This window comes from Trichomycterus rosablanca, chromosome 8 (genome assembly GCF_030014385.1).
Source record: "Trichomycterus rosablanca isolate fTriRos1 chromosome 8, fTriRos1.hap1, whole genome shotgun sequence".
Lineage (NCBI taxonomy): Eukaryota > Metazoa > Chordata > Actinopteri > Siluriformes > Trichomycteridae > Trichomycterus > Trichomycterus rosablanca.
In genome coordinates, this window is record NC_085995.1 from 2,963,363 (window position 1) to 2,975,638 (window position 12,276).

Below are 12,276 nucleotides of genomic sequence, written 5' to 3' on the forward strand. Positions count from 1 at the left end.
AGACAGACAGACAGACAGACAGACAGACAGACAGACAGACAGACAGACAGACACTTAATTGATCCCGAAGGAAATTAGAGTCCCAGTAGCATTGTACATCAAATCAAATCAAATTCACACTATAAAGAAAAAAATTACAACAATATAAATTCGAGAAAGTACAAACACTTTGACAGATTGAATGTAACCTGAGTTTTACATATACTGCATAGCTACAGAGCAGTTATTAATGATGAGGATGGATTGAGTGTAAATAAACAAAATAACCGAATGGAATTAAAAGTAAAAGTGCAGGAAGGTGCGGTTCCAGGTATACAGTACACGGTCCAGATTAAATATAGATTAGATATTAAATATAAATTGATAAGTGACAAGTATTACACATTGGATTGGGCCAATATAGCCATAACTATATATACATTAGCATACATATGCATTTGTATGAATAAGTACACATATATACATGTATATACTCTGTCCTTAGTGATCACCCGTTGTCCTCGAATGCTGGAGTTATAGAGCCTAATGGCTCTGGGGACGAAGGACCTTTTCAATCTGTCCGTGGAGCAGCTCAGTGACAGCAGTCTGTCACTGAACATACTCCTCTGTTTTATGACAACAGTGTGCAGGGGGTGGTTCACATTGTCCATGATGGAGTGAAGTTTGCTTAGTGTCCTTCTTTCAGCCACAGTCACCAGAGATTCCAGTTCAAAAGCTGACCACTGCCCCAGCACGGCTGATCAGTGAGCATGAGAATGAGCATGAGTATGGCGGAATACAGTCATATTACTCCTTAAAGTCTATTTCTTGCTGTCAGTGCGGCTATTAAGTACCAGTTTACCAGGCAGTTTAAGACAGAGCCGTGTTGTTTCCAGTAAAGCTAAACTAATGTGTCTAACTAACTAATGGGTCGTGCTCTCGTTCTCCCCTCAGAATCGCGAAGAAGATGCTGCTAGCCCAAATCAAAGCCAATTACTCGTCCGGAGACGAATCCTCTTCCGGAGGTGACGACGCCAACGATGAGGAAAAGCCTTCGTCGAAAGTGAAGAACGAAGATGGCTCTGATGATGAAGGGAAAGGTGAGAGAATGTGCCGATACTTTTCAGGGTTTCACACCGAAACGCCGTGTGAGCTTGTCGGACATGCTATTTCCAAAAAGAAATGGTGTTGAAGTAGAGTGACCAGTGTGTGATCTTTACAGCTGTAACAGCGGTCATTCTTCTGAGAAGACTGTGGGAATTATCGAGTGCGTGCTTAATAATTAGGAGGGTCGTCTACATACTTTTGCTCATGTAGTCCAGTGCTTGTTTCTTTCTTTTTGTACCAGTACCCATTCAACACAAACAAAACACATAGCGAAATGTACTTAATTAATAGAAGTGGTGGCAATCTGGTCCCACTGTGGTTTACAAGATGTAACGTAAAGCCTCCACAAGGGGGCGTACATGGAAAAGTTCTTTTCGTGTTCATGCCTGTTCAGATTTGCTTATTCAATTATTATTATTATTATTTATATTTTTTAAAAACCTGATGTCTCTGTACACGGGGGAAATTAGGTGCCGGGTTAAAATACTAGTTTGTGTTTCTGCCAAGCCGAATGCAGCCTAGGATTACTCCGCTAGAGCGGTGGTCCCCAACCACCGGGCGGTCCGTGGGTCATTTATTACCGGCCGCACAGAAAGAACACTGCTTCCGTTTCCAGAACACTTTGGTGTTATTGTCGCTTATCATCCCCAAGTGGGTGCAGCGTCTCGTTGCAGCGAAAAAAGCTCATTTTCAATCCTTTGTGAGCAGTATAGTTAAATCCTCCCTCCTCTGCCGGTCCGTGAAATTATATCTTATATGAAACCGGTCCGTGGTGCAAGGTTGTGGTCCGCTGCGCTAGAGAAGATGGAATGCACGCCCGCTCCGTGTTTTTCCTCATCTCGGTTCATGTTTTCTCCTCGCAGACGAAGAGACGAGCTCAGACTCCGAATCGGACGTGGAGGTGAAAGCGAAAGGACGGAGGCACAAGCTGCTCAGTAAGAAGCTGACGCTCAGCGAGGGCGACACGGACGACGAGAAACCGGCCAAAAGCAAGAAGGAAGGGAAGAGGAAAGGACGACGGAAAGGTAAGTGACCGAAGCTCGGGGTGCCTCTGGATGAATTAAATGAAAGAGGTTGCTGGACCTTTCGTGTTTCAGGATTCAGATCATCATAAAAATCTCGAAGATAATTTAGTGTAGTTGATTCACCTCCCACTGCTGGAGACTCCGGTCGTGTCCAAGGTGGGTAATTTACCTGCCTCACGCTCCCTCCGACACGTCCGCAGTCCACACCCCTTTTTATCTGCCCACGCCTTTAGTGAATACGCGGGCGAAGAGCCACACCCTGACTTCCAGCCTCCTCCGCTTCATGTACACAGGCGCCTGATGCTACTAACCAGGGTCCTTGCACAGCTGTCAACACTGTCGCCCCACCCATTTTTCATTTTCCGGTCCGGCCTTCTGCGAGGCATGGTGGCAGCAAGAAGGTCCTGGATCCGATCCCCAGGTGGGGCGGGTGAGGTGAATTGGAGACACTAAATTGTCCATGACTGATGAACCTTGTGTGATCAGTGGCTGCCGTTCCTGTCATGAATGTAACCAAAGTGTAAACATTCTAATAAATAAACAAATAAACAAACTAACAAACAGTTAGTTTAATGGCCAGTTTTGTCTGCTTCAGGCACTGCCAATCATGCCCGCTAGGGGGCGCCCTGTCGACCGGGGAGTTCAGAATCCCAGCACTGGTGTGTTAGCGCATTATCCTTGCAGAACCCTGGCCGCACATTTCAGCTCATCTTTCCATCAATGGATAAAAACCTTCATCTTCATCACACCAGACACTGATGGAGGGAGGTTTTGGTCAGGACGTTTGTAAACGCTGCTGTTCGTCCATTCCACTTTGCTTTAGTGAACAGCGACGACTCGGACGATTCGGACTTCAAGCAGTCTGGCTCCGATTCGAAGAGCGAGTCGGCGCTGAGTGAGGAGGTGAGCGAGGAGGACGAGGACGACAAGAGCAACAAGAGGAGAACGCGGTGAGGATATGATAGTTATTAATGATCTAATTATGATTCATTATCAAGGTTTCACACGTCTAGACTTCAGTGCATTTACAGACATTCAGTTTCATTCTTATTTCTTTTACCTTCGTGACAGTGGTAGCCTAGTTGCTTAGGGTCATTAATGGGGGGGGGGGGGGGGGGGTAAGTGGGCACGGTGGCTAAGTGGGTAGCACTGTCAGCTCACAGCAAGAAGGTCCAGGGTTCGATCCCCAGGTGGGGCGGTCCGGGTCCTTTCTCTGTGAAGTTTGCATGTTCTCCTCGTGTCTGTGTGGGTTTCCTCCCACAGTCCAAAGACGTGCACTCTGGTTAATTGGAGATCCAAAATTGTCCATGACTGTGTTTGACATTAAACTTGTGAACTGATGAATCTTGTGTAATGAGTGACAACCGTTCCTGTCATGAATGTAACCAAAGTGTAAAACATGACGTTAAAACCCTAGTAAATAAGTAACATTAATCAGGAGGTTGTGAGTTCACTGTTGGGCCCTTGAGCAAGGCCCTTAACCCTCTCAGCTTCAGGGGTGTCTCAGGGTGTGTCTCTCGTATGAACTCGCCTCGTGCAGGTGAAAAGAAGCAGTCGGCTACTGCACAGCGTGTGTCGGTCTTGCTCTCCTCAATCAGAAGTGGAGATCAGCATTAGTAGAGAGGAAGCGTAATGCAGTCGGGTAATTGGATATGACTAAATTGGGAGGAAAATTGGGAAAACTATGTATGTAGAAACAAATGAAGGTGTATTGATTAAATTGTGGAGGACTGTTTGGATATCGTCGTTGCAGATCCTCCAAAAAAGCGGACAAAGACCGGAGCTACCAGAAAGAGAAGAAGAAGAAGCGACGGCGGATTAAAGTGCAAGACTCCTCCTCCGATAACAAGGTAACGACGTTTTGTTGTGGCGTTTTGCAAACCGCTACGGGTCGCCTCGCGCCGGCCGTGCGTCTGATGCAGCTCTCCTGTCTGTAGAGCGGCGACGAAGCTGAAGAAGGTGAGAAGGGAGAGGGGGACGATGATGATGATAAGGGCACGCCGAAGAACCGCAAGAAGCTCCGCAAGATCCTGAAGGACGACAAGCTGCGCTCGGAGACTCAGAACGCGCTGAAGGAGGAGGAGGAGAGACGGATGCGCATAGCAGAGAGAGAGCAGCTGAGAGATAAGCTGCGAGAGGTATGTAACGTGCGATAGAACGTGGGTTACAAAGTAAAACCTGAGAATAGAGAACGTGATGAAGTTTGTGTTCTTCTAGACCATCGTGGTGGAGGAGTCGTCACAAGTCGCCTGCCCTATTACCACAAAGCTGGTGCTGGATGAGGACGAGGAGACCAAGGAGCCGCTTCTTCAGGTCCACAGGAACCTGGTGACCAAGCTGAAACCTCATCAAGTGGACGGTGAGTCAAGAAATCGGTGGATTTTATTGTTATCTGGCAACGCCATAGTCTTTTTTTCCCCTTTATCTCCCAATCTGGTCATTTCCAATTCCCAATTATAAATTTTTTCAGTCTGATCTGATAAGGGGGGGGGGGGGGGGATTGACCCCACATCTGCCAGGTTGCCACTGTCGGGCCCTTGAACGAGGCCCTTAACCCTCAGTTTCTTGCAATGTATACAGTTGCAGTTGTAAGCCGCTTTGGATAAAATGTATGTAAATGTTAATTACTAAAACATGTCTGTTTGGCAGTGGCAGTTGTAGCCTAGTGGTTAAGATTTAGGGCTAGTAATCAGGTGGTCACTGGTTTAAGCCCCACCTCTGCCAGGTTGCCACTGTTCGGCCCTTGATTTGCACAATATACTGTCACAGTAGTCTAAGTCTCTTTGGATAAAAGTGTCCGCTGTGTGCTGAGAATGTAAATGATTTGCGTCTTTTTGCTCTTGTGTGATGATATGACGTGTGTGTGTGTGTGTGTGTGTGTGTGTTACAGGTGTACAGTTCATGTGGGATTGCTGTTGTGAGTCTGTGAGGAAGACGGAGAAGTCAGCAGGTTCTGGCTGTATTCTTGCACACTGTATGGGTCTGGGAAAAACCCTTCAGGTACAATAATAATAATATTTAATAATAATAATAATAGGATTTTATTTATATGCACCTTTCACGGTAACTACGAACACTGTACAAATAAATATCAGAATTGATAAACAAATTCAGATAGATAACAGTAATTAGACAGGTAAATGCATATGTTTTGTATTCTATAAATAAATGTATAAATCAATACTTAAAAATACTCTTTTAAATCAAGTCGTTATTTCGAGTTCCCCCACACACGTCCTTTTTTCACCCAATCCAGTTGTGGCATATTGAAACGCTCTCTCACTGGTATCCGCCACCCCCACACCAATCGAAGAGGCCTTTTAGACCACTTATTTTCACCTGTTAGGGCAGACCTGGGCATTGTACGGCCCCATTGGAGACATCCCCAACCGGCCCGCATGAGGTCCGTGGCAATTAAAAATCAGACGTAAATAAATGTATCATACATGCAATATAACAGGATTGTTTTTGACGCGAGCGCTGTCTTTAAATTTCCGTAAGTTTGGATTTACGTGTGTGCGAGTGTATCGGGCTTCACCGTAATGTGTCGGCGAACAGAACTGAGTGTGACTGACGGTGGAGTTTTTAACAAAACATGAACTTCTGAAGTATTTATTCACTGAAGTCAGGTGTAAAGCTGGTTAAGGATCACAATTTAGGGTTTAAATCGCTGTTACGCTACTAAACGGAGAAATACAAGAACATGAACGATGCGGAGCGTCACACCTGAAGCTTCGCCAACTAAACACGTCCAGAACTGAAGCAGTCAGGACCAGCTTTGTGATTTTAAAAAGAATATCTAACAATAACAAAGGACTGAAAAACAGCAAATGAGGTGATTAGACTCCAAACTAAATGGTGTAAAGTTTAAAAACCTGCACATTGTTCACATTTGTTTTTGAGAAATTAGTTGATGAAATAGTGAAATAATGTTGATGTTTTTACTCTGCCTACTTCTGATTGTAACATCTAAACAGTAACAGATTATCAGAACTGTACAATTTACTGCTTTTTATAAAGAGATAAAATTAATATTGAGCAGAATTAAGTTCACCTTATTGGTCCGGCCCTCCACAACAGTCCCAGTTTCTTATGTGGCCCCTTGGAAAATGTAATTGCCCACCCTTGTGCTGGGTCTCACAGAACGCATTATCGCGTATGGAGTGCCACACACTGGCATCCTTAATCAGCCGCCCCAGTGTCAGCAAACTCATGTTTCAGACATTATCCCTCCCTTTACCTACACAAAGCATGTTCTCCCCGTGTCTGCGTGGGTTTCCTCCGGGTGCTCCGACTTCCTCACACGGTCCAAAGACGTGCAAGTGAGGTGAATTGGAGATACAAAATTGTCCACGACTGTGTTCGATATGACCTTGTGAACTGATGAATTGATCATGACAGAACCGTTTCTGTCATGAATGTAACCAAGTGTGTAAAAACAAGACGTTAAAATCCTAATAAATAAATAAATAAATAAATTTTGCAAGCTGATAGCAGAGCTGAGATTCCTTCTCGAGATGGGCTACCATGTTTTACCACTGCGCCACCGGAGCCCAGTTATTAGACGCAGAAAAATGGGCTTCAAGTTGTTTTGAAATGTGGGAAAGAGGTACACGCATTGAAAGAAGGAAGAGTGTTCCGTAATTTTTGGGACAGCCACACTAAAAGCCCTATCTACGATATTGTGAAGCCTGAAAGCAGGTACAGTGGAAATATAGGTGGGAACCAGGCCATGCAGGGCCTTAAAGACCTGAATAAGTGTATTAGGTTGTATTTGGAAAGGAATAGGAAGCTTCCGAATGTGGGAGTGATGCGTTCCCACAAAGATCCACAGCCTGGATCTTATATACTTGAGGAGAATATGGAATAATAATAATAATAATAATAATAATAATGAGGATTTTTTTCTGTGACCTGACTATGCTGCTGTTTTTGTGTTCTCCTGCAGGTGGTGACGTTCCTTCACACCATCCTCCTGTGCGAGAAGGTCAACTTCTCCACGGCCCTTGTGGTGTGTCCTCTCAACACCGTCCTCAACTGGCTTAATGAGTTCGAGAAGTGGCAGGAGGGCCTGAAGGATGATGAAAGTTTAGAGGTAGAGCCTTGGTTCTCTGTTACACCACTAGAGTCTAAGTACTGTCCTGTGTATACAGTCTTTTTAAAGGGAGAATATATAATAATAGATAATGAAGTCTGTGTTTTGTTGATTTTAACTTCTATTAAGTTGTCAGTCTCGGGTGGAAGCATGTAAACAATCCAACTTTAGCACTCTCTGTCCGGTTGTGCTCCAGGTGACCGAGCTGGCCACGGTAAAGCGGCCTCAGGAGCGAGCACAAGCCCTACAGAGCTGGCAGGAAGACGGCGGCATCATGATCATCGGCTACGAGATGTACCGTAACCTCACGCAGGGGCGCAACATCAAGAGCAAAAAACTCAAAGAAATTTTCCAGAAGTCTCTCGTTGACCCAGGTGAAGTGCACCTGTATTATATCTTATTTTGTTAAAGTATGCTTCATATCTTATAGCTAAAGGTTATTTTCTGCTCTTTTTTTTGTTGTGCTGCTACAGGTCCTGACTTCGTTATTTGCGACGAGGGGCACATCCTAAAGAACGAAGCCTCGGCCGTGTCCAAAGCCATGAACTCCATTAGAACCAGGCGACGGGTGGTGCTGACCGGAACACCGCTTCAGAACAACCTGATTGAATGTGAGAACCTGGCTTAGTTTTTCAGTATCCACCTCCTTGTTTCTACACTCACTGTCCATTTTATCAGCTCCACTTACCATATAGAAGCACTTTGTAGTTCTACAATTACTGACTGTAGTCCGTCCGTTTCTCTAACCTGTTCTTCAATGGCCAGGACCCCCACAGGACCACCACAGAGCAGGTATTATTTAGGTGGCGGATCATTCTCAGCACTGCAGTGCCACTGACATGGTGGTGTTCTGGTATGAGTGGATCGGACACAGCAGCGCTGCTGGAGTTTTTAAACACCGTGTCCACTCACTGTCCACTCTATTAGACGCTCCTACCTAGTCGGTCCACCCTGTAGATGTAAAGTCAGAGACGATCGCTCATCTATTGCTGCTGTTTGAGTCGCTCATCTTCTAGACCTTCATCAGTGGTCACAGGACGCCGCCCACGGGGCGCTGTCGGCTGGATATCTTTGGTCGGTGGACTATTCTCAGTCCAGCAGTGACAGTGAGGCGTTTAAAAACTCCAGCAGCATCAGCGCTGCTGTGTCTAATCCACTGACGCCAGCACAACACGCACTAACACACCACCACCATGTCAGTGTCACTCCAGTGCTGAGAATGATCCACCACTGCCAGGTTGCTGATGATAGCCCCACATCTGCACACTTGTCTGAGCAATTGGACGTCTATAATAAAGAAATAATTGAAGGGAAGAGTGGTTTCGCCGTTTTGTCGTGTTATATTCACAGTTCCTGCACTTCTGCTTTAATTTTTTTTTAAGACCACTGCATGGTGAATTTCATCAAGGAGAACCTACTGGGTTCAGTGAAGGAGTTCAGGAACCGATTCATCAACCCAATCCAAAACGGCCAGTGCGCCGACTCCACGCCCACCGACGTGCGCATCATGAAGAAGCGTGCACACATCCTGTACGAGATGCTGGCGGGATGCGTTCAGGTAAGCCCTGACTCACGGGGAGGTTTTTTTTTTTTCCTCCTGTATGTATGTGGAAAATGAAAATGAAGTCCTGAATTGTGTTTTGTGTGTTTACAGAGAAGAGACTACACAGCACTGACCAAATTCCTCCCTCCGAAACACGAGTACGTGTTAGCGGTGCGGATGTCTCCCATACAGTGCAAGCTCTACAGATTCTACCTGGAGCACTTTACAGGTGAGAGTGCACTTTCAGTTTCTTCATTTTGACGCTCGGTTTTGACACCTTTGGGATGAATTAGATTGCTGACCGTTAGTGTTTTATTTATTTATTTATTAGGATTTTAATGTGGGGTGGGATGGTGGCTCGGTGGGTAACACTGTCGAGAAGGTCCTGGGTGCGATCCCCAGGTGGGAGGGGGTCCGGGTCCTTTCTGTGTGGAGTTTGCATGTTCTCCCCGTGTCTGCGTGGGTTTCCTCCGGGAGCTCCAGTTTCCTCCCACAAACCAAAGAGGTTAATGACTGTGTTTGACATTAAACTTGTGACCTGATGAATCTTGTGTAACCAGTAACTACCGCTCCTGTCATGAATGTAACCATGGAGTGTTAAGCATGACGTTAAACAAACAATTAATAAACAAATTAGGTTTTAACGTCATGGTTTTGGTTCCATTCATGAAAGGGCAGGTAGTTACTGGTTACTCAAGATTATGGCTTTGGACTGTGGGAGGAAACCGGAGCTCCCGGAGGAAACCCATGCAGAACTACGTACAGAAAGGACCCGGACCGCTCCACCTAGGAATCGAACCCAGGACCTTCTTGCTGTGAGGCGACAGTGCTACCCACCGTGCCGCCCACTGACCATTAACTAGACCATTTCATTTAACATCAGTTGAATGAAAAGCCTTACCAGAAGAGTATGGCCTGTTATAGCTGCAAATGTTAATCATGGCTCGGTGGGTAGCACCGTCGCCTTAAAGCAAGAAGGTCCTGGGTTTGATTCCAAGGTGGAGTGGAGTGTGCATGTTCTACCCGTATCTGTGTTGGTTTCCTCTGGGTGCTCCGGTTTCCTCCAACAGTCCAAAGACGTGCAAGTGAGGTGAATTGGAGATACAAAATTGTCCATGACTGTGTTTGATATATCCTTGTGTAACATTTAATTACAAACAATTAATAAACAAATTAGGATTTTAACGTCATGTTTTACACTTTGGTTCCGTTCATGACAGGAACGGTAGTTACTGGTTACACAAGATTATGGATTTGGACTGTGGGAGGAAACCGGAGCTCCCGGAGGAAACCCACACATACAAGGGGAGAACATGCAAACTCCACCTAGAAATCAAACCCATATGACCTTCTTTCTGTGAGGCGACAGTGCTACCCATTAGGGATGTAACGATGCACCACAATGCAGTTAATCGATATTCACTTTAAACAGCAGAGGGCGCTGGCGCTACACACCTCGTCTGGTTGACGTCACTGGCGCTATACGCCTGGTTGCCAAATTCGGGTTTTTTCAGCCAAATTGGGCTTAATTCAAAATTCTTTTGCGTAGTTTGCACCGACCTCAGAAATAAAAGGGCGTTCATTATTTAGATAAATAAAAGATGAGCACAAATACAGTATTTAATTTTATTTTTTTAAGAGAAATAATAAAAGGAAACTTTGTCATCATTTGTCTTCAATTTCAGTTTGAAAAAATCGTATCGTGAACCCAGTATCGTGAATCGCATTGCACCGTGGGTAGAGTGTATCGTTACATCCCTACTACCCACCGTAGACCGTTTCATTCAACATCAGTGCCTGACCTCACACTCAAATCTCATGTATAGCCCTACCAGAAGAGTATGGCTCGGTGGGTAGCACCGTTGCCTCACAGCAAGAAGGTCCTTGGTTTGATTCCCAGATGTAGTGAGGTTTGCATGCTCTCCCCGTGTCTGTGTGGGTTTCCTCCTACAGTCCAAAGACGTGCAAGTGAGGTGAATTGGAGATACTAAATTGTCCATAACTGTGTTTGACATTAAAAACTGGAACTGATGAATCTTAGGCAAATTAAAATCCTAATAAATATTAATACCCTTGGTTTTGGAAGGCGATGTGGAAGGCATTATGCCTCACTGTTCTAAAGACTGAATAAAGTTACACTATCATTAAATCACCGTTGACCTGATGTTCGATGTCATGAGGTTTTTAAGGTGGTCTGAAAAGAAGAGCAGGTTTCTGGACGCTCTCCTCGTCCTCCACAGCTGTAACCAGTTTCAACCCGTTTGAAGTCGGGACCCCACGTGCTACCGAAACGGGACCACGGCGTACTTGCTCCGGGGGGGGGTCGGGGGTTCTTGTTAGTTTGTTCAGGTCCATAATGAGCTGTCACAACTCAATAAACCGGCGCTTTTATTCGAGCAGGTGTGGGTTCTGCCTTGGAGGGGGGAAGAGGTAGAGCGGGCACGAAGCTCTTCCAGGACTTCCAGATGTTGAGCAGAATCTGGACCCATCCTTGGTGTCTGCAGCTGGACTATATCAGTAAAGAAAACAAGGTAAATGTACAAAGAGCAGCAGACCTTTATTCCTAGCGCTGATGTTTCATGTGTGCTCATCACTGTATGTACAGTCAGTCGTGTTATTAGCACAGAAGTAGTCTAAATTGTGGAACAGTAAGCTTGGCTTCATCTCATTATGGATATTTCCAGGTTTCCCTCTACTTGCCCAATGCCCTCGCTGACCGGGCAGGGCTGCACGCCAGCACATTCCTTCTCTGTATGTCGGACCATGCTGTTCTACCTACTCACAGTTAAGTAGGGACGGGGGATCATCTAGTCCCTCAGACGAGGTCTATTGTGTCTCTGAGATGCCCGACCATTTCGGTGGCATCACTGAAATTCAACCTCGGGTCTCCACAGTGGTGGGTACTGTGCCATGGTGGTCTACCAAACTTATATAAATAAGTACACTTAGGGTGCATTCACTTGAGAAGTGGCTGATGGTTTCAAAGCGCCTCCAATGAGACGAACTGTTTGATATGGCGCGGTAAAAGCGAGAGAACTTACTGAGCAGTAATAATGAAGAGAAGTTTAGTGCTCCTGTCTCCTTCTTTTAGTACTTTAATCCACATTAAGCTTTATTTTAAGTGTTTAAGTGTATTAGACTCTCAAAAAAGCTGATTCTCACACATTCTTAGCACCTCGAGCTGTAACACAAGTTTAAAAGTGAAACAGTGAGGAAAATACAGATAAACGTGGAGCTTTCAGACTGGATCTGACGCTTATTCCACACAAATTCGTCTCATATTCACACTTTGATGATATTTTACCACACCGCTCAAACCAAGCGCTCAGCAAAGTGATGTTTTGCGCTGAGGCTTGAGGTGAGCATAGTGCAAAACGCTTCTCATGTGAATGCACCCCTACCTAGTAGAGACGGAGCCTACAGTTGGATAAGTGTAGGTACGTGTGTGGAGATGGAATCTTCCACACATTTACATGAATTTGCTCTGATCAGATAATGCCATAGTCATCGTTGGCCCAGGAGTCCAA

At 45.4% G+C, this 12,276-nt stretch overlaps 1 protein-coding gene across 3 annotated transcripts in view; it reads left to right on the forward strand.

Annotated features, from left to right (window-relative positions):
• atrx (ATRX chromatin remodeler) overlaps nucleotides 1-12,276 on the forward strand; it is a 55,116-nt gene that overhangs the window by 13,923 nt on the left and 28,917 nt on the right. For all 3 annotated transcript variants that reach the window (XM_063000373.1, XM_063000372.1, XM_063000374.1), the window contains 13 exons: nucleotides 934-1,079; nucleotides 1,950-2,111; nucleotides 2,935-3,061; nucleotides 3,865-3,961; nucleotides 4,049-4,249; nucleotides 4,329-4,470; nucleotides 5,002-5,111; nucleotides 7,060-7,206; nucleotides 7,403-7,580; nucleotides 7,680-7,817; nucleotides 8,589-8,764; nucleotides 8,861-8,978; nucleotides 11,150-11,280. In XM_063000373.1, the coding sequence (XP_062856443.1) occupies nucleotides 934-1,079; nucleotides 1,950-2,111; nucleotides 2,935-3,061; nucleotides 3,865-3,961; nucleotides 4,049-4,249; nucleotides 4,329-4,470; nucleotides 5,002-5,111; nucleotides 7,060-7,206; nucleotides 7,403-7,580; nucleotides 7,680-7,817; nucleotides 8,589-8,764; nucleotides 8,861-8,978; nucleotides 11,150-11,280 (1,873 nt within the window). The remainder of the gene's footprint in view (nucleotides 1-933; nucleotides 1,080-1,949; nucleotides 2,112-2,934; nucleotides 3,062-3,864; nucleotides 3,962-4,048; nucleotides 4,250-4,328; nucleotides 4,471-5,001; nucleotides 5,112-7,059; nucleotides 7,207-7,402; nucleotides 7,581-7,679; nucleotides 7,818-8,588; nucleotides 8,765-8,860; nucleotides 8,979-11,149; nucleotides 11,281-12,276) is intronic.